At 42.3% G+C, this 27,437-nt stretch overlaps 1 protein-coding gene across 1 annotated transcript in view; it reads left to right on the top strand.

Moving 5' to 3' along the window:
- Window positions 1-27,437, top strand: part of ABI3BP (ABI family member 3 binding protein) — a 286,567-nt gene that overhangs the window by 109,602 nt on the left and 149,528 nt on the right. The window contains exons 8-12 of the mRNA XM_034767801.1: window positions 798-849; window positions 9,917-9,988; window positions 11,079-11,174; window positions 11,576-11,653; window positions 26,590-26,664. Of these exons, the coding sequence (XP_034623692.1) occupies window positions 798-849; window positions 9,917-9,988; window positions 11,079-11,174; window positions 11,576-11,653; window positions 26,590-26,664 (373 nt within the window). The remainder of the gene's footprint in view (window positions 1-797; window positions 850-9,916; window positions 9,989-11,078; window positions 11,175-11,575; window positions 11,654-26,589; window positions 26,665-27,437) is intronic.

The raw sequence follows: 27,437 nt of genomic DNA, 5'->3' as shown, positions 1-27,437 counted from the left end.
AGAAATACAGGGCCAATTCATGTGCTAAAGATACTTATTTCCATGGTGCTCAAAAATCTGTAAAGGATTAGTATGTGGATGGAAACCTTTCTGGATCAAAGACCAGTGTAAGGCAAAAAATATTTGCAATACAAATATGAAAAGCATATACATTCCTTTTAATTTGGAGCCCCCTTGTGACTGGCCTATTGTCACCTGGAGAAATCAGTTGTCGAAATTAAGGTGATGCCATTGATAAAGCCCACAGATGCTAACCCATATCAAATGCCTTTTACCTCCATACTTTACATTAGATGAGAAGTGAACATCTGATCTGGATTTAAAAACCATAAAATAGTCCTGGTTTATGAGAACGGTTTGTGAACTTTTCAGTAACCTTCATCTGAGTTGAAAGTTAGTAACAAAATACACAACTGGGTGATTATTGTTGTTTTGGAGGTTTCATTATTATTACTTTGCACAGTTTCATTGTCAAGGTTTCTCTGGTTCTTAAGCTGGAGAGATTCGTCTCAAAGAGAACAAAGATTAGAGGATTCCTTAGCAGTAAGACTTTCTGTATTAATGGAGCAAAACAACTGCTGTAGCCAAATTAAAGGGATCAAAATGCTTTATAACAGTTCTCACCAACAAAAATGAAGTGTAACCTTCAGTGACTGGGGCTGGAGCCATGTCCGTTGTTAACTTGGGACAAATGAGGCACTGGATTGAAGCCTTATATTTTCATTACAAAGAAAAATACAATTACTATTATGGCACAGATCCTAACGCTTATATCTTTTTTTTTTTCCTCTTCATAGCTCATACTACGAGATGCTGCAAAACTTGTCCCTATTACAAGAATCAAAGAAGGTAACGTGTGTTTTTTCATGTTTTTCTCCCCCTTGAACACAGATATCTCACAAAAAAGGTATAAAATCAATGAAAAACAGAATACATTTACTATGATTAATATATGCAGAGTCTAGTGAAACTTTCCTTGTAACCAAAATCAATGGAACTTCACAATCAAAATTGTGAATTTTTATTACAAAAGTAATTAAACTATGTTCGCTCTTCATTTTTAAACTGTGCTGTTTTGCTGCATCCTACACAACTACTTCATTGAATCATTTGCTGAGTAGCTACCAATTCTAGTTTCTGCTCGTGTCTATCTTTAAGGTTACTGTGTGAAACATACTGATAAAGGTATCCAGGTTTGTCATTCTCTCTGCCTGGCATCCCCTGGCTGCCAGGTATGAAAAGAAGCAATATGTGACTTGACTTGAATTAAATTTGTACTATACAGTGAAATATTTACAGTGTAGAATCATGCACTGATCAGTTCTTCATAAGTTTCAAATTGTATTCCATCCCTCAGTACTTAGTCTTGGGTTTTCTCCATTTGCTACCCTCGTTCAGGCTTTCTTTCCTTCCTTTATATAGGGCATTTTCTGTGTGTTTTGAAAATTAGATATTGCTAAGGCTTTACTTTTCTGAATGTTACTTTAAATCTTACAATGCAGAATTTGTTGAGCTGGATATAATCTGTGTGCTCTATTCAAACTGCAAATCCCCTTCCCTCCAGGCATCCATGCCAATATGACTACTCTTTGCTACTGTGTATATAGTGTGCTCAGGCAGATAACATGCCATTCATGAATCCAACTGCAGACCATGATGTTCTAAAATGTGGTCTGTAGCCTCCCTCATACGGAATCTAGAGTTCTAGCCCTTGGAGACAGCAGGTTCCAGTGATCAGTGCCCCATTTTCATCTAAATAGCCTTTAGTTAGTTAAATATGAGCATTGTATGCTAGAGCCTGTAGTCACTGCACATTGTAAGCGACACTCTACAAGTTAGGTGCAGCCTTGAGGCCCCTAATGTGTTGTCAGTGTGGATCACAGAAAAATTTGCATGCCTTTTGTATTGTTTTCTTGCATAGTGCTGTAGTAAAATCCACAGTCAGTGTGTCATATACACTCATCCATATTCTCTGCCCTGTACACTGCTGGAGGCTTAGAAGGGCAATGTTACAGATATAGAGCCATAGAAGAAATAACCAAGGTTGAGTCAATGTTGATATTATGTTTCTACTGTTATGAAGAAGCTTGACTTTATCCAGCCCTAGCTTAGTATTCACGTACAAGTGCAAGCACAATTATGACCGTTTTCAGAATATTTCTTCAACAAGCAATTCACTAAACACAAAAGTTATTTAGCCCAGATGTTAGCTTTTTCTGAACTGTCTCTGTGGGAGGGAAACGGGCAGAGTTCTTCTTTAGAGTTTTAGATCAGTAAAGGTATTCCCTAAAATTTAAGAATGAGTTGGGGACAACTCAACAAATATTTTTAACATCCAGCTCCAGAGCAGAGGATGTTTAGAAACTTTTTTTTAAAATGCATATGCTTTCAGTGTGCTTTAGGCCAAAATAAAAGTGGAGGGAAGGCTTTTAGGAAAGAAATGAAAGTAGCAAATGAAAGCATATCTGGGTATGGGCAGTGCTGTCTTCCATCAGCACTTCAGTGAAGAGTCTCAGCAGAAACTGATAAACAACAGCCAGCTACAGTTCAAGTGGAAGAGAGGAAATCCTGGCCTGTGGAAATGTATTTACCAAGAAAATGCTAAGGTTCCAAACTGCATTTCTAGAAAAAATGGGGGAGAGATTCCCCTCCCCCCCTTAGTTGTACTTTTAAAAAACATAATTATTGCATAGTTGATTTTATTTCTGCAACTTTGAAATAGTGTAGTTTAAAATTGGAAACCTCATTTTTGTTATCCAGTAGTCCTATGTTATATAAGTCTTTCTGTGATTAAAAATCTGATGTCCTGGGAAGTTCATGGGTCCGGAGATGACGTGTGAGAAATCCTAACATGAAGCATTTAAATAGGAAGATTTGTGCTATCTTTTCAGTGGTGCTATCTGCAGGGATTTTGAAATGTTCCAACGTGATGAGTCTTCATCACTGTGTCAGTGTGTCTCCGCTCCCCTGGGAAGTTTTTGGTATCTGGGCTTTTATAGATTAGTAAACCCTTTATAGGGCGTGTCTATGACAAATGTGAAATAATATTTCTTGTTAAATTTAGTTTTCTGTAAGTACAAATATTTAACTTTACCTGTATGGTTTCTAAGTTGAGCAGGATTTAGAAAAATAAATATGTTCCAAATGACTTCTTCCAAATCTTTTATATTTCCAATATGTGTTCCTGGAGAAGAAGTTGTTTTTAGAGATGGCTTCTTGCACTTGTTTTCCAGATGTTTAAATAATGTCACTTTTTTTTTTTAATTCAGGGAAATAAAAATTCAACGTGTCCATAAAATACAGTAGACTGTGGAGTGGGAGTGATTTATTTAATTAATTAGTATCATGTGTGAATAGACTTAAACCAACATGCTCGCCAGACATTGGGATTTGAAGCATGCGAAAAATATCTTTAAGGGACCAGCTCTTGGAAATTTGAAAATGCCAATTTCCATAGAAACAGAAATACTGGAGCTTATTTAATATATTCTGAAAATGATTGTCTTTGCATTTTAGCCAGGAGCTCCCCAAGTCAGAGAAATGTTAAACACACCAATATATAAAGAGGGAAACACATGGACTAAGTAAAAATCGCAGGTTTATTTTGACAAACCAGCCATAGGACATTTGGCCCTTTTCATTTTCATAAGAACATAAGAATGGCCATATTGGGTCAGACCAAAGGTCCATCCAGCCCAGTATCCTGTCTACCAACATTGACCAATGCCAGGTGCCCCAGAGGGAGTGAACCTAACAGTTAATGATCAAGTGATCTCTCTCCTGCCATCCATCTCCACCCTCTAGGGACACCATTCCTTACCCATCGTGGCTAATAGCCATTAATGGACTTAACCTCCATGAATTTATCTAGTTCTCTTTTAAACCCTGTTATAGTCCTAGCCTTCACAATCTTCTCAGGCAAGGAGTTCCACAGGTTGACTGTGCGCTGTGTGAAGACGAACTTCCTTTTATTTTTTTAAACCTGTTGCCCATTAATTTCATTTGGTGGGCACTAGTTCTTATATTTTGGGAACAAGTAAATAACTTTTCCTTATTCACTTTCTCCACACCACTCATGATTTTATATACTGCTATCATAGCCCCCCTTAGTCTCCTCTTTTCCAAGCTGAAAAGTTTTAGCCTCTTTAATCTCTCCTCATATGGGACCCATTCCAAATCCCTAATCATTTTAGTTGCCCTTCGCTGAACTTTTTCTAATGCCAGTATATCTTTTTTGAGATGAGGAGACCACATCTGTACTCAGTATTCAAGATATGGGCATACCATGGATTGATAAAAGGGCAATAATATATTCTCAGTCTTATTCTCTATCCCTTTTTGAATGATTCCTAACAGCCTGTTTGCTTTTTTGACTGCCGCTGCACACTGCATGGACGTCTTCAGAGAACTATCCATGATGACTCCAAGATATCTTTCCTGATTAGTTGTAGCTAAATTAGCCCCCATCATATTGTATGTATAGTTGGGGTTATTTTTTTCCAATGTGCATTACTTTACATTTATCCACAGTAAATTTAATTTGCCATTTTGTTGCCCAGTCACTTAGTTTTGTGAGATCTTCACAGTCTGCTTTGGTCTTAACTATCTTGAGCAGTTTAGTATCATCTGCAAACTGCCACCTCACTGTTTACCCCTTTCTCCAGATCATTTATGAATAAGTTGAATAGGATTGGTCCTAGGACTGACCCTTGGGGAACATCACTAGTTACCCCTCTCCATTCTGAAAATTTACCATTTATTCCTACCCTTTGTTCCCTGTCTTTTAATCAGTTCTCAGTCCATGAAAGGATCTTCCCTCTTATCCCATGACAACTTAATTTACGTAAGAACCTTTGTTGAGGGACCTTGTCAAAGGCTTTCTGGAAATCTAAGTACACTATTTCCACTGGATCCCCCTTGTCCACATGTTTGTTGACCCCTTCAAAGAACTCTAATAGATTAGTAAGACATGATTTCCCTTTACAGAAACCATGTTGACTTTTGCCCAACAATTTATGTTTTTCTATGTGTCTGACAATTTTATTCTTTACTATTGTTTCAACTAAATTGCCCAGTATTGACATTAGACTTACCTGTCTGTAATTGCCGGGATCACCTCTAGAGCCCTTTTTAAATATTGGCGTTACATTAGCTATCTTCCAGTCATTGGGTACAGAAGCCGATTTAAAGGACAGGTTACAAACCATAGTTAATAGTTCCATAATTTCACATTTGAGTTCTTTCAGAACTCTTGGGTGAATGCCATCTGGTCCCGGTGACTTGTTACTGTTAAGTTTATCAATTAATTCCAAAACCTCTTCTAATTACACTTCAATCTGAGACAATTCCTCAGATTTGTCACCTACAGAGGATGGCTCAGGTTTGGGAATCTCCCTAACATCCTCAGCTGTGAAGACTGAAGCAAAGAATTCATTTAGTTTCTCCGCAATGACTTTATCATCTTTAAGTGCTCCTTTTGTATCTCGATCATCCAGGGGCCCCACTGGTTGTTTAGCAGGCTTCCTGCTTCTGCTGTACTTAAAAAACATTTTGTTATTCCTTTTGAGTTTTTGGCTAGCTGTTCCTCAAACTCCTTTTTGGCTTTTCTTATTACATTTTTACACTTAATTTGGCAGTGTTTATGCTCCTTTCTATTTATCTCACTAGGATTTGACTTTCACTTTTTAAAAGATGCCTTTTTATCTCTCACTGCTTCTTTTACATGGTTGTTAAGCCTCAGTGACTCTTTTTTAGTTCTTTTACTGTGTTTTTTAATTTGGAGGTATACATTTAAGTTGGACTTCTATTATGGTGTCTTTGAAAAGTGTCCATGCAGCTTGCAGGGATTTCACTATAGTCAATGTACCTTTTAATTGCTGTTTAACTAATCGCCTCATTTTTGCATAGTTCCCCGTTCTGAAATTAAATGCCACAGTGTTGGGCTGTTGAAGTGTTCTTCCCACCACAGGAATGTTAATTGTTGTTATATTATGGTCACTATTTCCAAGCGGTCCTGTTATAGGACCTCTTTGGCCAGATCCTGCGCTCCACTCAGGACTAAATCAAGAATTGCCTCTCCCATTGTGGGTTCATTGTGGGTTCCTGTACCAGCTGCTCCAAGAAGCAGTCATTTAAAGTATCAAGAAATGTTGTGTTTGCATTTCATCCTGAGGTGACATGTACCCAGTCAATATGCGGATAATTGAAATCCCCCACTATTATTGAGTTCTTTATTTTGATAGCCTCTCTAATCTCCCTTAGCATTTCATCGTCACTATCACTGTCCTGGTCAGGTGGTCGATAATAGATCCCTGCTGTTATATTCTTATTAGAGCATTGAATTACTATCTATAGAGATTCTGTGGAACATGTGGATTAATTTAAGATTTTTTACTTCATTTGATTCTACATTTTCTTTCACATATAGTGTCACTCCCCCCACCCACCGCACAACCTGTTCTGTCCTTTTGATATACTGTACACCTCTACCCCGATATAACGCTGTCCTCAGGAGCCAAAAAATCTTACCGCGTTATAGGTGAAACTGCATTATATCGAACTTGATTTGATCTGCCGGAGTGATTTCTTTACCGCTTTAATTGCTTTACCGCGTTATATCCGAATTCATATTATATCAGGCTGCATTATATCGGGGTAGAGGTGTATTTTGTACCCCAGAATGATTGTGTCCCACTGATTGTCCCCACTCCACCAGGTTTATGTGATGCCTATTATATCAATATCCTCCTTTAACACGAGGCACTCCAGTTCACCCATCTTATTATTTAGATTTCTAGGATTTGTGTGCAAGCACTTTAAAAACTTGTCACTGTTTATTTGTCTGCCCTTTTCTGGTGTGTCAGATTCTTTTTTATATGAATGTTTCTCGTCTGGTCTGACCCATATTTTATCCTCTTCCATCCTCTCCTCAGAACACTTCATAAACATGGAGCCTCATTCTATGTTCCTAGCACATTTAAGCTAAGTGGAAGTTTTGAGTGTGATAGGAATGCTGGATCGGGCCCATTAACTGATGAATCCTCATCAATGATTTTAAGAGAGAGATTAGTAGTATTGTCCTCATTTTACAAATGGGTGAAATTTAAGCAGAGAGAGAAATTTAAGCCCAAGGCCAGAGACAGAAGTCAGTATCAGAACCAAGTTTAGAGCACAGTAGTTTTTGGCTCCCATTCCTACATTCAGATCACTAGAATACATATGCATGTCATGTGGTCAGGATTTAGCCCTTTATTTTACTTATTACACGAAGTCCTTGCTCTGGGTTCAAACTTGTCAGTTAGACACTGGCTTGAGTTTGGGATGATGTGGAATTGTACTGCCATAGTGGGAGCTCAGTAATACATTCTTATGTGGTTTGTAAGCAAGCATGCTCCGGGAAACATTGTTACATAGCCTATGTCTAAACATACAGTGGTGTTTAGAGTACAGGCACTACACATGTAGCCACACACCACAGTGAAAGGCAGGCTGCATTCACACTTGCCGCTAGTGTGTGTAGCTACATGCCTCAGTGAAAGGCTTCAGCAGCAGGGAGGGAGCATGTAATGGCTCTGGCAGGTATCTGCTGCCAGAGCCCTTTTCCCCCTGCCTCCTCATTGCCAGAGTCTTTCCTCTTTGCTGGAGCCTTTTGCTGCAGCAGGAAAGGCCTCCGGCAGCTGGGAAAGGCTCCAGCAGAGGGGAAAGGTTCTGGAAGCAGGACACTATTGTGGGAGGCACTGCTTGGGCCTGTAGAGAGCCAATGTAGGGTACATACCCTGGTGATTCAGGCATTTAGGGCACTTGTCTAAGCCATGCCTCACCATCTACTCTGCTGTTTATACCCATACTAGCTTGCATGCAGTGTCTGTACTCCACATGCCATCATAAGTATAGACATACTCTTAGAGTGTAAGCTCTTTGGGGCTGTCTGTTCTGTGTTTGTACAGTCCCTAGTACACTAGGGTCCTGGGCCATAACTTAGGCTCTTTGGCACTGTGGTAATCCAAATAATAACCATGGTGAATGGTGCACCTTTTTAATGTTCTCCCAAGCATGCAGATGAGCCACACCTGCTGACACACTCATAAAGGGGTGTGTGCAGCATGCATTCTCCTCAACTGCTGGCCAGTGCAGACTGAAGTTTATGTCCTGAAGCACAAGATCAGTCTCTACTTACACATTTTATCTAGGCTATTTTAACTGCAGATATTTCATGTGTTTTTCTTAGAAGATGCTTGTATGCTGTTAGGCCACTTTTAAAGTAAATAATTTATATTGAAAGGTCCATATTAATTAATATTTATGATGCACCCAACATGAAACATAAGAAGGGGGGTTAAAAAAGGATTAGATATTTATATAGTAAAAGCATAATATTCAGTTACAACAGCCAAGATAAAATAGGGATATCAGACCTAGTTCTTCGGGATATAAACCAATCAATGAATCCAAGGTAAAGAATGAAGTTTCCCACATAAACATGCTATGGTATGAGTATCTATTGCATGGTTTTACACCTTCCTCTGAAGCATCTGATACTGGCTACTGTCAGACAGGATATAGGACTACAAAGAACATTATTCCAGTGTGGCATTTTTTATTGTGTTCCTATAAATATTTGTTTTCATGCTGAGTTAAAAATATCTATTACCATTGCTAATTAAATACAACAAAAACCAAAACCCTAAGTATTAATTTGAATGTTTTGTTTAAATTCACTTTGGCTGTGTTGAAACCCCTTTTCCATTAATATTCTAATGCATGGGGATACTGCAAGGAATAATTGCGTTAACAATAAATTTTAAGCAAATATTGCAGCAAGCAAATTTTGAATTTGGAATTGAGTATTTGAACCAAAAACCTGATTCTTAGAATTATCCTTATCTGGCCATGTGAAAGAAACATACAATGAGACCTGCATTGTCTAATTAAAGCAACTAGAACTTTGAAAATTGAATACTTGCAAGAAACTGCTAGCAAATGAGATACAGATTTAGAACTATTCACAGAAAAAACTGGTAAAAGCAGTGAAATGTCTCAAATTATTAATTATGAATTATTCACCCAGCTCTACCTGTTAAAAATACTACCATTCCTAAAATTTATTAGACATGTTCCAGTGTATCTTCAGGGTCACATGAATGGCAGGGGTGATGGGAGGGGAGTAGGAGCATACAAATAGTAGTGGTCTCTTGCCAGACATATTGTTTAATATTGTAGTGTCTCATTAAATAGCAGACGCTTTCTAGGGATTTTTTAAGCTCCCCTAAATCTCATTAGCCCCAAATTCTGCAGTTCCTGATACTGGTCCTGTGATATCTTGAGTATACAGCAGTAGTTTTCAACCTGGGGTCTGGAGCCCCCTCGGTGGGAGGGGCGCAAGCAGTTTTCAGGAGGTCTGTCAAGCAAGGCCAGTGTTAGACTCACTGGGGCCCAAGGCAGAAAGCCAAAGCCCCATCGTGCGGGGCTGAAGCTGAAGCCTGAGCAACTTAGCTTCACGGCGCCCCCTGTGGCATGGCGCACCGAGCAATTGCCCTGCTTGCTACCCCCTAATGCTGGCCCTGAATTTTTTATAGCACGTTGCGGGGGGGGGGTGAGGCTCAGAAAGAAAAAGGTTGAGAACCCGTGGTATAGAGCATTATTTTCACAAAGAACATCAATCTAACGTTGAAGGCATGAAGAATGACATTGAGTGTATGGGAAAGGTTTGCAGTTAGGGGTGGTTTAGAAAAGAGACATCTTGAAAACCCTTAGATAGGTTTGATATAATGTAAGAACATATGAAGCTGATATCTCTGAGCTACTAAACTGAATAAAGAGGCTTTCAGAATGTTCAGAGTCCTCTTGTGAGTGTTTTTTGTTTCTTGACTTAAAATTTGTAAGTTTCTCTGATAATGCACTGTTGCTGTTTCCACAGTAATTCAAAATGTCACACGTCGAATGCTGCCTAAAACCACGAACAGGTCTTCCCTGCCAGGAGCAATACTAGGTGACTAAGACATTCGTTACTTCTCTGGCCAATAGATAAAGAGCTGTGTAAATCCTTTTACATTTCCTGTCCTTTCTAGTTCTTTCTTTCTTGAGACTGGTTCAGATTTTTTTTATTATATCTTATGATAATGGTGGTGAGGGGGAGGATGCACCTGAAGTATAAAAGTGACTATTCCATGGTCAGAATATTTTAAAGGACTTATTGCCACTATTTTATCAAAAACAAATCTTTCATATTGCAGGGGAAGGGAGAGAAGTGATTTTGCAGAGATAATCTTGAGGTGTTAAGTGAATATATGCTGGGCCCCCTCCAGGTGTGCACAGGATCACGGGTTTCCAACCACTGGCACATATATATACCTGTACTGATACTTCAGGCTTTTGTGAATGGTATTCTACGTTTCCCCACTCCACTGTATTACTGAGACCTATACTAAGCCCCAGTGCATCACAGCTTCCTTCATTCACATCAGTTGTCTGGCCTGATGTAGAACTTGGGTAATTGTGTATCAGGTTAGAGCACACAGGTAGCAGGCACTAGATGGTACCAACTTACTATAGTAAATGGGTACTCTTGTCTGAAAAGATTGGGAACCACTCTGCTTAAAATATCTGGAGACAAATTTATCCCCAGTGTAATGCCACTCAACTCAGGAATGGTGTGTGGAAGAACCTTACACGGCATGAAATTTGTTTGGCCTAACTTTCATTCTGTGAGCTTTAGTATTCTAACCACACACAAACAAATCTTCATTAATCACAAGTCTGCCATGCAATCAAGATATGTCCAGTTAGAATACATGTATTGCAATGCTGAATATACCATGTCTATATACTCTAACATGTAATTGGTTTCTGTGGCCAATGATACTAGAACAGTGGCAATGTGGGGGAGGGAGTGGGGGGGGGTGAAGGAGCAGCAGCAAAATGGAATTAATGATTAGACATTTACAAAACAGAGCTAAATTCTTCCCTCTGACAGTCATGCTCAGTTCTCAGTGGCTCAGAGGGTATTGTATGGACATCTCTGAGGGCAGATTACAGCTCACCATGTTTTGAATGAATGGCTCACTTACCTTTATGTGTAGTGCACCTTATCATTCCAGGTCTCAATGAAACACCACAACAGAAACTCCCTAAACCTGAGACACTGGGCATATCTGAAACACCAAAGAAAATATTGGGTAAGTAGACATCTCCTATATTAAGTTAATGTGGTTGGTGAGCATCATCAGAAGAATGTATTTTGGTGTGAGAATGTACATTCAAGCAAAGCCTCTTTTTTTTTTTTTTTTTTTTTTTGAGCATTTGATTAGTTGTGGGTAAGCAGGTGTCCAATCTTGCAAGGTTTTGAACACCAGATACTAAGAAAAAATATTTTAAAAACAATGCAGGTTTCAGAGAGCTAGTCACGTGTTGTTATTGGGTGTGTCGTGAAAGCAAGTTCAGCAGTTTCCTAAGGTATTTGATTTCACATGTTCATTTTGATTTGTTTTGGCAAACTACAGCGGGGGTAGAAATAAATGTAAACAGAGGCAGAGCAGATGTATCTCTGGTATTTACAATCTAACTTCTGCCTTTTTAGTTACAAATGAAACCCGAATATGGCCTGCTGAATCCAAAACACCAGAAGTGCAAGAAATCTCCCCATGGGTCTTCCCAGGTAATTATAGATCTGTTTTAGGTTTTTATAAATGATGTGTTACATCTTTTCCTAAGACAGATTCACATAAAAATTAAAATCAGCCTTTATTTCTCTTGAGGGCTGCAGTTGAAATCGGCTATGATCATAGCAATATCTAAATCAGTTTGGTGGTAGATGAGAACTAGAGTACAGTAAACCTGAAAATAGTCCATAATGTGAAAGTGATCTCCTGAGCGAGCTCCAGGCTGCATCATTTAGTTGATGCTTTGAGAATTGTTCCTACTGGTTAAGCAAAGTGACACAGTCTAGTCAAATTTGCCCCACAATTTAGATTTTGTGAAAACAAACTTTTACCAAAAGTAAAACCAAGTTTCCTGGATTCTTTTTCATAGTACAAATGAAGGTTCTCCACACAACATAGTGTATATTAAATTTGTCTCTTTAAATTGTTTATTACTTGCTATAGAAAATGAAAACTGATTGCTTAAATTCTAAATCCAAATTTTTCAAACTCAGCTGCTCAAAGTTAGGCATGTTTAAGCACCTTAAAATGTGGCCTGATTTTTGGAGGTGCTGAACACACAGCTCCCACAGACTTCATTGGCGGTTGCAGGTGTCCAGCACTTCTGAAAATCAGGTGCTGAAAATTTTTATTCAGGTGCTTAACTTTTAAGGCACCCAAGTTTGAAAATTTTGGTCCAAATGTCTGTTGGTCTAAATACATATATTAGAAGTGCAATACCTATTTTATTTCTTTCTGTGTTGTGTTTAAAAAAAATTGAACAATAAAAGTTATTAAAAATTTCCCAAAAGATTTTTCAACAAAGAAATTATCATTATATTTGTAGCCCAGTCACTATAGCACAGAGAACTTAAAAGTGAAAGAAACTCTTCATCGGCAAAGCAGAGAAATATAAACAAGCAACATTAATAGTGGAAACTCATCTGGATTTGAAAAAATCTTTAAGCTTTTATTTTCAAAGGTGCTTGTTAGTAAATTGGTAGAGATATTTAAAATATACTAGTACTCATTGCTGTAAACCAGCACTGAGGACATCTTTCCATGTCCATTTCATCTGCCAAATTTCAGAGCTCACCAGCCTCCTTTGCACAGAGTGTAACTCTTGACAAGCTGAAATGTGAGAGGTCTTTATCTGGGTTGGTGGCGTTTAACAGGGTATTGTCTCTTTTATGGACCCCACTTGTAGGGGTTGGAGGTGGGGGGGGGGTGCCTGAGAAGTGGGGAAATGCATCATCTGTATAGGCCAGTAGGGCTGAGGTAACCATTGGTTTACCAGGGGGAGGATACATATAAACCCTGTCCCTCCAGCCTGAGCCCCCTCTGGATTAGCAACTCAGTCTCTCCCACCCCTGGCATTAGTGTAGGACTGAGCTTTTTGGTGTTCTGTGGGCATTATACTAGTCACCTTTTTGGAAACTGGAAAGGATTTTTCCCCTTACTGCCAGTTTCGGTGGGTTGGGTTTTTTTGCCTTGCCCACAGTAGGGACCTGGTGGATTGGTGAGGAGATACAGTTCAGTTTGCAGTTTAACAGTTGGCAGGTATCCAGTGCATATACTTGTTCCAGAGGGGGTCCAGTTCACCGATAAACCAGAAGTGGATTTAAGGGAAGGGCATGCCCTAAAGAAGCTGGGAGTGGTATTGGGGCTCCTAATGTCTGGTACAGTGAGGAGATAACCCGCTTTCCCCAGCTCCCTAACTCTCATATGAAGGGAGGGTTCTGGGGTCCCAGTAAAGGGCTGGGGACCAGCTATGAAGTGGAGAAAGGTTGCTGGCTATCCTCCACCAGTTAGAAATGATTAAGGAAGGAATACTGACCTGCACTAGTTCCCAGATGAGAAGCTAACAAAATTGCAGCCTAATTAAATCATGTCTTCCTTCTTACATGTCTAGGACAGTATATATGAACTCATTAGCAGTTTTAGGATTTGTGCTGCTCAAGGGTGACATCAATTGAGAGCATTTCAGAGCTGATATTTCCAAAGAGGGTACTGTGCACTACATTAATGTTCTCACCTAGCATCAGCAGTAACCCATTGCTAGAGTGAGTGTAATTGAGGTGGGTGATAAGGTCAAAGATTAGAATGGAATAATTGCAGCTCTTACTCTATCAGAACTGCAGGTGGTAGCAATGTAGTATTCTACAGATGGATGGATTGATTGATTAAGCTCGCTTCTGAAAGTGTGCCCCTTGTCCCCAGACTGCTGCTGAGCTTAAAGCCTGCAATAGCTGCTGCTCTAGCTCCCCGAAATAGAATATACAGTAACTCCTTGCTTAACATTGCAGTTATGTTCCTGAAAAATGCTACTTTAAGCAAAATGTTAAGTGAATCCAATTTCCCCATAAGATTGAATGTAAATGAGAGGGTTAGGTTCCAGGGAAAGTTTTTTCGACAGATAAAAGACTATATTTTATATACACACACACACACACACACACACACACACACAGTGGTGAGCTGGAGCCTGTTCACATCAGTTCGCGGGAACCGGTTGTTAAATTTAGAAGCCCTTTTAGAACCGATTGTCCCACGGGACAACCGGTTCTAAAAGGGCTTTTAAATTTAACAACCGGTAAAGCTCTGGCAGCTCCCCACCCCACCCCTGGCCCCAGCTCACCTCTGCTCTGCTCCGCCTCCGCCCCTGAACGCTCCGCACCGCTTCTCCCCCCCGCTTTCCGCGAATCAGCTGTTCGCGCTGGAAGCCTGGGAGGGCTGAGAAGAAAGTGCGGCCCGGCTCCAGGTGCTGCACTGCCCAGCTCTGGCCCAGCCCGACTCCAGCTGCGTGGCCCGGCCCCGGTCTGGCTCCAGCCAAGTGGCGTGGCTGTAGCGCCGCCAGCCACTTCCAGGCAGTGCAGTAAGGGAGCAGGAAGGGGGTGTTGGATAGAGGGCAGAGGAGTTCAAGGGGGTGGGTAGGGGTTGGGGCAGTCAGAGGGCAGGGAACAGGGGATTGAATGGGGGCAAGGGTCCTGGGGGGGTGCAGTCAGAAAGGAGCAGGGGTTGGATGGGGCGGTAGGAGGCAGTCAGGGGCAGGGGTTCCAGGGGCAGTCGGGGGACAGAGAGAAGTGGTGGTTGGATGGGGCAGGGGTCCCAGGGGGCCATCAGGAATGAGAGGAGGGGTTGGATGGGGGCGGCGGGGGGCAGTCAGGGGACAGGGAAGGGGGGTGGATGGGTGGATGGGGCAGGGGTCCCGGGGGGGCATCAAGGAACGTGGGGAGGGGGTGGATGGGGCAGGAGTCCCGGGGGACAGGTCACGACCCCCTCGTGGGGTGAGGAGGGGAACCGGATGTTAAGTTTTTGGCAGCTCATCACTGCACACACACTTATACACAATATAAGTTTTAAGCAAACAGTTTAATACTGTACACAGCAATGACGATTGTGAAGCTTGGTTGAGGTGGTAGAGTCAGAGGGTGGAAGAGGGTGCGATATTTCCCAGGGAATGCCTTACTGCTAAATGATGAACTAGCACTCAGCTGAGCCCTCAAGGGTTAACACATTGTTGTTAATGTAGCGTCACACTCTACAAGGCAGCACGAATGGAGGGAGGGGAGACAGCATGGCAGAGAGAGACAGAGACATACGCCTTTTATGTGAGAGAGAGAGAGAGAGAGAGAGATGGGTGTTGCCCCTTTAAGTACGCTGACCCCAATCTAAGTACATTGCCTTTTTAAGAGATCAGCAAGTTGAGACAGCAGCTGCTGCCAGCAAGCTCCTTCCATCCTGAGCCCTGTCCTGTCCCTCCTCTGCTTTTGGAGATAGGGTACAGGAGTGGGGAGCAGGAGCAGGGAGAAGGGGGACACCCTGACATTAGCACCCCTCTTCTCTCCCCTCTTGCACAGCAAGGAGGAGGCTCCTGGGAGCAGCCCCAAGGCAGAGGGCAGGAGCAGCACACAGCAGTGGTGAGAGGACAGCTGAACTGCTGGGCGGCTATGCACAGGGAACTTAGGGGAGCTGATGGGGGGCAGCCAGTCCACCCTGGTTCCAAGTCTCCACCAGCTAGTTCCAATGGGCTGCTCTTTCTGCAAGCAGTGGACAAAGCAGGCGACTCCCAAACAACGTTATAAGGGAGCATTGCGCAACTTTAAATGAGCATGTTCTCTAATTGATCAGCAACTAAACAACATTAACTGGGATGACTTTAAGTGAGAAGTTTACTGTACACTATGCCGTCTGGCACACTGGACTAGTTGCCACCTTTATATCTTTCATCTGGAGCACAGAACTGTACTTGAATTTCTATTTTCTGTTTTGGGACAAAGTCCAAAGGGAGAACTGCCAGTGAGCTGATGATGCCCTTGGTAAAAGCATTTGGCCACCTTGGTCTGGAACTGTGTCTGTGTTGCACTGTCTCTCTTTGTAGTGCTCCATTCATTTAATTGGCTGTGAAGGGGTGGTGAAGAAAAAATATGACTGCAATACCCATTGCATGCATGCATCTGAAGAAGTGGGCTGTAGTCCACGAAAGCTTATGCTCTAATAAATTTGTTAGTCTCTAAGGTGCCACAAGTACTCCTGTTCTTTTTGTGGATACAGACCAACACGGCTGCTACTCTGAAATCTTACACTAGTGGTCCTACAAAAGTGAATGGGACCATTTATTTATGTGAGTAAGGGTTAAAGGATTGGATTCTAAATTTTTAACCAATTTGATCAGTACAGTTGTCTAACTTAGTAAGATGTTCTGCCTACAATTATGGGTGATGAAATATCATTATTACCAAAAATGGCATCCATAATCACCTGATAATTTCTTTGAAAAATAATTACAATTTTAATCTTATGTATTTTAAGTGTTAAGTATCTGAAAGTACCAAAATTAGCAAATTCAATCCCATTTGTCAGTATGTGTGGCAGATATTCCGTGCATCTCAACCACACACAAAAAAAAACTTTAGCATTTGTCAGGGCTGGCTCCAAGCACCAGCTGAGCAAGCAGGTGCTTGGGGCGGCCAAGGGAAAGGGGCGGCACAGCGGCTCTTCGGCGGCAATTCGGCGGAGGGTCCCTGTCCCTCTCGGAGGGAAGGACCTGCCGCCAAATTGCCGCCGAAGAAGAAAGCAGTGCGGTGGGGCTGCACCAATTGCGAACGCCGCTTTTTTTTTTTTTTTTTTCCGCCACTTGGGGCGGCAAAAACCCTGGTCTGTTTCTATAACTGAAGAAGGGCCTGAGTCTTCTCCCATTAGAGTCAGATGCAAAACTCCCATTGACTTCATTGGTGCGGACCTGGGCTACAAAAGAGCCATGACAGAAGCATTGAAATGAATGAGACTTTTAGAAAAGTAATTGTTTGAAGAAGATTTTGCTTTGGTTTAATTTAGTTAATGTATAGTCTTGTTGTCACTATTCCGCTTTGTTCTTATTGACGAAGCAGAGTATATGGCCAAATCCTGCTTGTCTTGCTGATTGACTTCAAATGAATGGAAGTACTTGCATGAGTAAAAGGCACAGAATTCGGCCCTTAAATCTCACTGTGCTTGTTGTATACCAGAGTACATCAAAGAAGCACCATTTTACAACTGATCAGACTAGCTCAATTTTCATTATTTTTTAAAGATCTCTATCTTTATTCTCATGAAGACATAGTTTCTATTCTCCACTTAAAATTTCTGACCCAGTAAATGACTTGAGAATAGAGCAGACCCATTTATTGAAGTTAAAAATTCAATTTATCTTGTGGGACTTTTAACAAATAATTTCTATAACAGTATGTTGAATATTATGGACAATAAATTCCTTGGACTAGCTACAACTCAAGTCAGTCCAGTATGGAGATTCAAAATTGAGTGGTTCACCAGACTTTTGTACTTCTGGAGAGTATGTAGGGAACAAAAGAAATTTAGGATGTAGTAATGCAGAAAAAATGTGTAAGGATTGCCAAACTGTCTTCTGGATGAAACTATTATATTTTAGTCTCTAAAAGTGTTTGCAGATTTCTTATTCTACAACCTCCAGGTAAGACTTTTGCCAAATTCCAGTCTGAACTGTGACCGAGAAGTCTGCTTTTCAGTTATTCTTTATATTCATCCTAACGTGCTGGAAGAAAAAGTAGGACACTTCTGCACATAGGCATTAACCATAGCCATGCAGGGTACGGATACTGAACACTTGATTTTAACTAGAGTTGGATGCATAAAAAATATTCAGTGACTATTCTTTTTAAAATAATTTACTGTTTTGTCCCTTTTTGTACTCACTTTTCACAGATATTTTAGTAAATGAGTTCAATAGCCAGAGTTATTGCAGAAATAACTTATAAATGCATATTGCAAATATTTAGAGAAAATTTACTTTCTCAAATCTATACGTATTTATTGGATCTGGAGATTTGGTCCTGAGATTTATATGTATCCAATCAGGGAACAGGAAAAAAAAAAGTGGTCTTGTGTTTCCCATCAAGACATCTCAGATGTAGAAAACGGAAAACTGGCTACAATTTTGTGAACAAGCCAGACTCAGAATTATTAATAGAAATTATTTGATAAATAATTTTGAATAATAAATACATTCAGGAATAATTGATCTGTATGAAAAATGACCCATGAACAGAAAAGAAGTGAAAGATTCTCAAATTATTTGTCACAAAATACTTGCCCATTTCTTTTTTTAACCAAGTGACAGCAGATTATTTTTTTAACTTTATTTACTGTTGTTGTCATTCTTAATACTGGAATACTTCAGCAGTCATTTAACTTTGAAATAATCAGTTCAACAGGTAGTTTTTAAACAGTTAAACTTTCCATGGTGTATATTTTGTGCTGACAATTTTGAGCATCATAGATAAAATCCTTAGCTACGTCTTTTTTATGTGCTTATCAGATGCACATCTTACTATCTAACAGGCTGATTGATAGACCGTTTCCACTTTTGATCTTTAAAAATCATGAGATCTTCAACAACTTCCTATCACATGAAGATCCCTTCTTACAACAGTGTCATATATCTCCAGTTTTATAATTCAGTGGGAGGGGGAGGAGTTCCAAAAATATCACAACTTTGTAGATACTAAATTTTTGAGTCAGCGTATGAAAAGTCATGCATCTTGTGTGCAGCTACTGAGGGGTTTCAGATGATATGCATCTTTGCTAGCTATTATATCGTGGTAAATATATTCCACTATTCCTTATTGAACCTTTCCTAGGATATGTCTACACTACGAGAATAGTTCGATTGTACTTAAATCGAATATGTGGAATCGATATTACAAAGTCGAACGTGTGTATCCACACTGAGGACAGTAATTCGACTTTGTGAGTCCACACTAACGGGGCAAGCATCGACATTGGAAGTGGTGCACTGTGAGCAGCTATCCCACAGTTCCTGCAGTCCCCGCTGCCCATTGGAATTCTGGGTCAAGTCCCCAATGCCTGCTGGGGAAAAAAAATGTGTCGAGGGTGGTTTTGGGTAACTGTCGTCATCCAACCATCACTCCCGCCCTCCCTCCCTGAAAGCGCCGGCGGGCAATCAGTTCGCGCACTTTTCCGGTGAGTGACATGGCGGACGCCACAGCACTGCGAGCATGGAGCCCGCTGCGACCATCGCTGCAGTTATGGCCGTTGTCAACACCTCGCACCTTATCATCCACCTTTTCCAGAGGCAGATGCTGAGAAATCGGGCGAGGAGGCTACGTCAGCGTGGTGAGGACATGAAGTCTGAGAGTGGCACAGACCTCTCACAAAGCACGGGACCCCGCACCATGAACATCATGGTGGCAATGGGTCATGTTGATGATGTGGAACGGCGATTCTGGGCCCGGGAAACAAGCACGGACTGGTGGGACCGCATAGTGCTGCAGGTCTGGGATGAATCACAGTGGCTGCGAAACTTTCGTATGCAGAAGGGAACTTTCCTGGAACTTTGTGAGTTGTTGTCCCCTGCCCTGAAGCGCAAGGACACCCGGATGCGAGCAGCCCTGACTGTCCAGAAGCGAGTGGCCATAGCCCTCTGGAAGCTTGCAACGCCAGACAGCTACCAGTCAGTCGTGAATCACTTTGGCGTCAGCAAATCTACCGTGGAGATTGTTGTGATGCAAGTAGCCAACGCAATCGTTGAGTTACTGCTCTCAAAGGTGTAGTGACCCTTGGAAACGTCCAGGTCATCATAGATGGCTTCACTGCGATGGGATTCCCAAACTGCAGTGGGGCTATAGACGGAACTCACATCCCTATCCTGGGACCAGACCACCAGGCCAGCCAGTACATTAACCAAAAGGGCTACTTTTCAATGGTGCTGCAAGCACTGGTGGACCATAGGGGACGTTTTACAAACATCAACGTAGGATGGCCGGGCAAGGTTCATGATGCTCGTGTTTTCAGGAACTCTGGTCTGTTTAGATGGCTGCAGGAAGGTATTTACTTCCTGGACCAGAAAATAACTGTTGGGGATGTGGAGATGCCTCTAGTGATCCTCGGGGACCCAGCTTACCCGCTAATGCCCTAGCTCATGAAGCCCTATACAGGCGCCCTGGACACTGAAAAAGAACTCTTCAACTACCGTCTGAGCAAGTGCAGAATGGTGGTGGAGTGTGCTTTTGGACGTCTCAAGGGGAGATGGAGAAGCTTACTGACTCGCTCTGATCTCAGTGAAACCAATATCCCCATTGTTATTGCAGCTTGCTGTGTGCTCCACAATCTCTGTGAAAGCAAGGGGGAGACCTTTATGGCGGGGTGGGAGGTTGAGGCGAATAGCCTGGCTGCTGATTATGCCCAGCCAGACAGCTGGGCGATTAGAAGAGCCCAGCGGGATGCGCTGTGCATCTGGGAGGCTTTGAAAGCTAGGTTCCTCAGTGGGCAGGGTAACCTGTGACTATTAAGTTTGTTTAAAGAGAAGCTGAACCTGCCCCCATTTCTTTACCCACTTACTGTTGACTATCCTCTCCAGCTACATACCCCGTTCACCTGCCCCACCCCCTTCCAGCACACGTTTAAAAATAAAAGAAATGGAACTTTGTTAATGAACACTATTTTCTTTATTACGGATTTCGCGGTAAAGTGTTGAAACTGGGACACAGACTGTGGTGGGGAGTGGGCGTAGTGATGGAAAAAACGCTTCTAAACTCGAGTAATGACAGGCTCCTGCTCCTAGAGTGGTCCGCAGTGGTGGACTGGTTGTTTCAATGGAGCCTGCCACTCCTCCTTTTCGGGACTCTGTGCGGGGGGGCTATTTGACTTTGTGGCGGGGGAGGACGGTTACAGATCCCCTGCTGCGTGGCTCTGTGATCCAGGATAAGGACCACTGCATAAGATCTCTATCCACCCTCCCCTGCCACAAAGTCACATGGCCCCCCCACACAGAACATGAAAACCACCTCCCAGACTGACCAGGGTGCCTAGTGACTGCAATGTGTGTGTGACCTTCTGCTGAACCTGTTCCCGTGTCTGTACCCTGGTAAAGGTGACTGTCCTCTCCAATTTCCAACCTCCTTCCCCCCCCTTCAAACACACTCTCCCCTAAAAGAACACGATGGAAACAGTAATTAACAGAAACGTATCTTTTATTAGCAACTACACAGTTAGGGGATGAAACTGGGACGGGGGCTTGGGTGAGGCGGGAAGGAAAGGACTTATCAAATTTTTGGGAATGAGAGCCTTCTGGTACTTGAGCAGTCTGCAGGGCTGGAGTGACAGTTTTCACGGCCCCTGCCGCCCCTCCTTCTTGGGACTTTGGGTGAGGGGGGTGTGGGAGTTTGTGGCGGGGGAGGGCGGTTAGAGAGAGACTGCAGCGGGGCTCTGTCCTTCTGCCTCCGGTCCTGCAGAACATCCACAAGGCGCCGGAACGTGTCCGTTTGCTCCCTCATTAGTCCAAGCAGCATTTGAGTCGCCTGCTGGTCTTCCTGCCACCACCTCTCCTCCCATTCGCTGTGTGCTCGCTGGTATTGCGACATGTTCTCCCTCCACTGGGTCTGCTGGGCCGCATTGGCTCGGGAGCAGCCCATAAGTTCTGAGAACATGTCGTCCCGTGTCCTTATCTTTCTCCGCCTAATCTGCGCCAGCCTCTGCGAGAGGGATGCCAGGGTAGGCCGGGAGACATTCGCAGCTTTGGGATGGGAAAAAGGGAGTGAATTCCTCACAAAGATAATTTTTTTGTGAACAATGAACATAGTCTTTCTCTGTGAACAAGACCATGCACAGCACCTATCACATGCGCACTCAGGACAAAGTCGAATTTTCAGCCTTCGCATTCAGTGCCTGGGGTCTTGCAGTGGAGATCAGACAAGCGGGGCAGGACAGCGGAATTCGGGTAGCAGGCTGACATGGTAAGCCGTAGACTTTTGGCTGCTTAAACTTAAATTATAGCAGTGCCCTCCTTTCATGTTCAAAGCAATGCTCCTATCATTGGCCAGTTCCTGCTGCCGGCAATCCGGCAAGCATGAACTCTGCCCCTGTCCCACCCCCTCGCGGCTGTCCCCGGGAAAGATCCCTGTATGCTGCCCCTCTCCCGCCTCCACCGTGTGGTGGTAAACCGCCGGTGACAGTTCTGTAAAGGAACAGGCAAGCAGTCCCAATAGTAATATTCCCCTAATTCTAAGCAGGTCACCATGAGCGACATCACTCTGCTGAGAATTTCTGAGACCGAGAAAAAACGCATGCTGCGTGAAAGCCAGCAAAAACCAGGGCCGTATGCTGCCATGCTCTGCAAGGCAATGATCCCAGAGTACTTGATGATAGCCTGGCGAGGAAAAGTTTCCTACCACGGAGGACACAATAAGGCCGCTCTCCCCAGGAACCTCATGCAAAGGCTTTCCAATTACCTCTAGGAGAGCTTCGTGGAGATGTCCCATGAAGATTTCAGCTCTATCCCCGGACATATAGACCTTCTTTTCCAGTAGCTGCACTGGCAAGGACTAAAAAGTAGAGTGCCTAGGGCAAACTAATCATGATAAACCGGACATTGTTAGATTCTTTTGCAGTAGTTGCACTGCAAAGGACTAAAACGATAAGCGCCTAGGGCAAACAAATCATGAAAAACCCATTGATAATATTCCTGTTCTGTTCAAAATAAATGTTTACATGTTTAAAACACTGACCGACTGATCCTTCCCCTGATTCAGGGTCCGGGTTAACGCCTGGGGACGGTTGGTAGGGGATCTTTGTGAGGGTGATGAAGAGATCCTGGCTGTCTGGGAAATCAGTGTTGTAAGCGCTGTCGACTGCCTCGTCCTCCTCCTCACCTTCCTCATCTTCCCCGTCCGCTAACATCTCCGAGGAAGTGGCCGTCGACAATATCCCATCCTCAGAGTCCACTGTCAGTGGTGGGGTAATGGTGGCGGCCGCACCTAGAATGGAATGCAGTGCCTCGTAGAAACGGCATGTCTGGGGCTGGGATCCGGAGCGTCCGTTTGACTCTTTGGTCTTCTGGTACGCTTGTCTTAGCTCCTTGATTTTCACCCAGCACTGTGTTGCATCCCGGCTGTACCCTCTCTCTGTCATGGCTTTTGAGATCTTCTCGTAGATCTTTGCATTCTGTCTTTTCGATCGCAGCTCTGAAAGCACGGACTCATCGCCCCACACAGCGATCAGATCCAAGACTTCCCGATCAGTCCATGCTGGGGCCCTCTTTCTTTTCTGAGATTGCATAGTCACCTCTGCTGACAGGGCCGGCTCCAGGCACCAGGCAACCAAGCACATGCTTGGGGCGGCACCTGGTAAGGGGCAGCCAATTTTGGGGTGGCTGGGGGCAGCGCGGCATTCCGCAGGGGGGGCAGCACGGGGCGCAGCACTGGGGGGGGCCTCCGGCAGCGCGGCGCTTGGCAGGCTCCGGCGGCTCGGCGCTCGGGGAGGGCGGCAGGGGGGCAGCGCGGGGCGCAGCGCTCAGGGCGGGGGTTCCGGCGGGGTGGCGCTCGGTGGGGGGAGGGGAGGGCTTGGCGGGGCAGCGCTTTTTTTTGCTGCTTGGGGCAGCAAAAAAGTTAGAGCCGGCCCTGTCTGCTGGAGAATTCTGCATCGTTGTCAGTGCTGCTGAGCTCGCCACGATGTCCAAACAGGAAATGAGATTCAAACTGCCCAGACAGGAAAAGAAATTCAAATTTTCCCGGGGCTTTTCCTGTGTGGCTGGTCAGAGCATCCGAGCTCGGACTGCTGTCCAGAGTGTCAACAGAGTGGTGCACTGTGGGATAGCTCCCAGAGCTATTAGCGTCGATTTTAGTGCTACTCCCCTGGTTGGGGAGGAGTACAGAAATCGAATTTAAGAGACCTTTCTGTCATACTAAATAGCTTCGTTGTGTGGACGGCTGCAGGGTTAATTCAATTTAACGCTGCTAAATTCGACATAACCTCCTAGTGTAGACCAGGCCCTAGTGACTCAAAGAATCTCTCTCTCTCTCTCTCTCAAACAACCTCAGCTGCATCCACTTAAATTCCTTTGTCTTTTAAATCAAATCCTATGCACGGCTTTCACGCATGTTGTCTTGCATAAGCAGATAGGCATGCAGCTCATATATATGCCAATGCTTCATTTCCTCTGTTCATTTTTTTTCCTGTTTACATCCAGCAGTTGTGTATACTTATGTACTGTACAGTAGTGCCACTCAAAAAAAAAAAAATCATTTGCTAACAAATACCACAGAATTATTAGTTATTTCCTAATTTAAGAATAGAAGGATAATGTGGTATGTCGAATACAATTATATGTTAACTGTTGGCAAATGCTGACTGTATGTTCATTTGCTCCAAATAAAAACATTGTTAAACTTTTCTATTATTATCATTACATTCTCTATATTTATTTACTAAAATATTTTATGTATTTTCATATTTTCATAGTTCACCTTGAGGGCTGCTTCCATATTTTTTTCTTTGTGCAGTGATCATTCTTTTCAGATATCTTTCGAGTTCAGAACACTAGCATCACAAATGGTCAAGTAGTCCCACCTTCTGTTTGTGTCATTGTTTCTGTTAAACAATGTATACTTCTCTATGTTGCCAGCATTAGAGTTTAAAAAAAATCCTTTGAAGTGATATGCCAATGTTCCTTGTATGGCATTTCTGTCTAGCACAGTTAATATTTACTTGAATTATTGTGCATTCAAGCAAGAATTTCAGTTCTGATTCCCTCATGTTCAACTTTTTAAAAAATACCTAAATATTTGTCTAACTTCTTTTGTGTATTCTCTTGTGAAGGTGAAACTGACCGTGATAAATGCTTACTTTCATCAATAATTAAAAGCTGTTGTGTTATAGGACAAAGGTATAGTGCTCTCTGAAGCACACTATACCCATAGGAAACTAACTTGCTGTATGGTGTAGGTCAAAGTTAAAATGTTAAGTAATCCTTTGTATAGGTCCTTGACCGTGAAAATTGTGAGTGTCCAAAAAAAAAAAAGTCATAAGAACACAGTTCAAGAAATCCATCATTTCACGTTCAGTGCTATACTCTCATATTGATGCTTTATATATAGCCTACGTATGTTTGTGTATGTGTACTAAATATAAAATACTGCCTTTTCCCAACATTGTACAGTGTGCCTTGTATTAACTACTGTCATCCATCTTAGAGGTGGTTATATTTATATTTTACTTTTATGGACTTTTTATTGTGTATTGCCAACAGTGTTTTACAAGCTATGGTAACACGTACAATGAAGATAATATCCTTGCCAAACATCTTGTAATCTAAATAGACAACGAACAAATGAAGGGTGAGGGATGGGATATAACAATAAGCAGGATAACTGAGTTGTGTAGTACCTGTTTTGTTAGCTTCTTGATTTTTGTTTGTATTTTTGGTTCAGATTTTAGTCATCACAACTAAAAATGCTATTCTACCAGAAGGATTAGGGTTTCTCAGTGTTTTTGGCAGCCAGGCATCCCACCATTTTCTCATTTGCATCTCTCTTCCCCTTTGGTCTGAAATGCCATAGAGAGACTGTTCTATGATCTGATCTCTTCCATCCCTCATTTCTCAGTATTTTCCACTTTGGAATTTTTTTTCTCTTAACACTACAACCCATATTTCTTAATGCTGTCTTATGTCTCCTCACCCTTTCACATTTTTCAAACAACTAGCACATTCTTCTATTTCCTAAGTCCCAATTGAACTCCACTTGAAGTCAGTGAGAATCTTTTCATGGACCTCCATGGGAGGTGGATCAAGCCAACAGTTAGCAGAATCTTTGCGTATGAATGACGTCACAAGTTATGTATCAATTCTGTAAGTTTACAGAGTGTTATAGGTGTTGTGCTGACAATTTATCAAAGTGGATATGCTGGTTGATATGAATAAATCTCTTTAAGGCTCCTTTCCTAATAAATGTTCTTGGTCTAATTACCCAACAGAACACCTTCAGCCTAGTGAGAATAATAATAATATGTTGCTCTTAGATGGCATTTTTCATACAAAGTGTTTGTTTGTGAAGTTTGTAAAGAGCTAACTAAAACTTGCAACATCCTGAGGTGGGTAAGTATTTTTATCACTATTTTACAGATAGTATAATTGAGGCACCGAACAGTTCAGCAACTTGCCCATGTTTCACAGTGAGTTATCACAAAAGCTTCTGGACATAAATCTCCCCTGCTCTGACCACTAAACACACTCCCTTATTGCTGAATGCCTTTCTGCCACAAAGAGGAATTCTAGCAAAGGGATTATACAAAAAACCCACAAACCACTCTGCATCCAGGAATTCATTATGTACGTTATTCAAAAGAAACTATATTTGCCATTATTTCGAAGATAAATAGGTAGGTTATTTCAGTCTGCAGTAGTCCTCTGCACTTGCCTAGTACTTATAATAGAAAATGCATTAAAATCTTGGTGCAAAACTTGCTAAAGTGTGTAAAGAGTTTCTTTAGAGCCACCACTGTAATTCCACATCAGGTTTTACTATCCAGGAATTTAGTGATTAATAAATCCTTTGACTCTTAAACCCGTTCTTGCTGCCTTGCATGCCATGACATTAAGCAGCCTTATCTCACTCAATTGTGTTAACCTTTTGCTTTGTAGCTACTACTGAATCAGTTCAGGAAAGCATTAAACCTACCGTGTCTGCTGCCTCAGAGAAATCAGAGGCATCTCCAGGTAAAACCATCTTTTTCTCCATGTTAATTTTAACCCTTAAGCTTACTGCTCCCTGAACTCCTTTTATTACAACAGTGGCCTGAGTCTCTGCTGCATGCAATAAAAAACATCAAATAGCCTGTTTTATTTTATTCTAATTGTGGACAAACCTGAAATGTCTTATTTTATTATGTACATGGTTCCGCTAACTTGACTGCCAGATTCAGATATCATATGAAAAGGCAAAACAGCTGACCCCTTTAAAAAACAACAACAACAACAAAAAAACACCCCCATGAATTCTGAGTGTGTTTTGTCCTTTTTTTATGATTACTTTTGAACCATGTGACAGGCTAACCTTTGAAGTACGACAGAAAAGTACAGTGGTTCTTTTTTTTTTAAATTGTCTTTCTATCCCTTGTCAATGACTTTTTGTCACAAGCTTTCAGAAAGCTAACTTGCTTGATTTGTTTCTCTGTAAGAACTCCTGGCCCATCTTGCACTTGTGTCAGTTGCAACACTTCTGCTGACTTTGGTGGAAGTTGAGTTGGGTCCTAAAGAAGCAGCATGTGTTGCAATATCTGGTTTTCTGGCATTGGTTTCCATTCCACAGCAGAAAACATCCAAAGATTTAGTTTTTATAATGGCCATATAACTGTTTGGGCCTCAGGGGTGAAATAATGCCAGGTGCCCCAGAGGGAATGAAAAGAAAAGGTAATCATCAAGTGATCCATTCCCCAGCTTCTGGCAAACAGATGCTAGGGACACCATCCCTGTCCATCCTGGCTGATAGC

Source organism: Trachemys scripta, chromosome 1 (genome assembly GCF_013100865.1).
Source record: "Trachemys scripta elegans isolate TJP31775 chromosome 1, CAS_Tse_1.0, whole genome shotgun sequence".
In the NCBI taxonomy this organism is placed as follows: Eukaryota; Metazoa; Chordata; order Testudines; family Emydidae; genus Trachemys; species Trachemys scripta.
The sequence above is the reverse complement of the archived record's forward strand: the minus strand, read 5'-3'. Positions and strand labels throughout refer to the sequence as shown.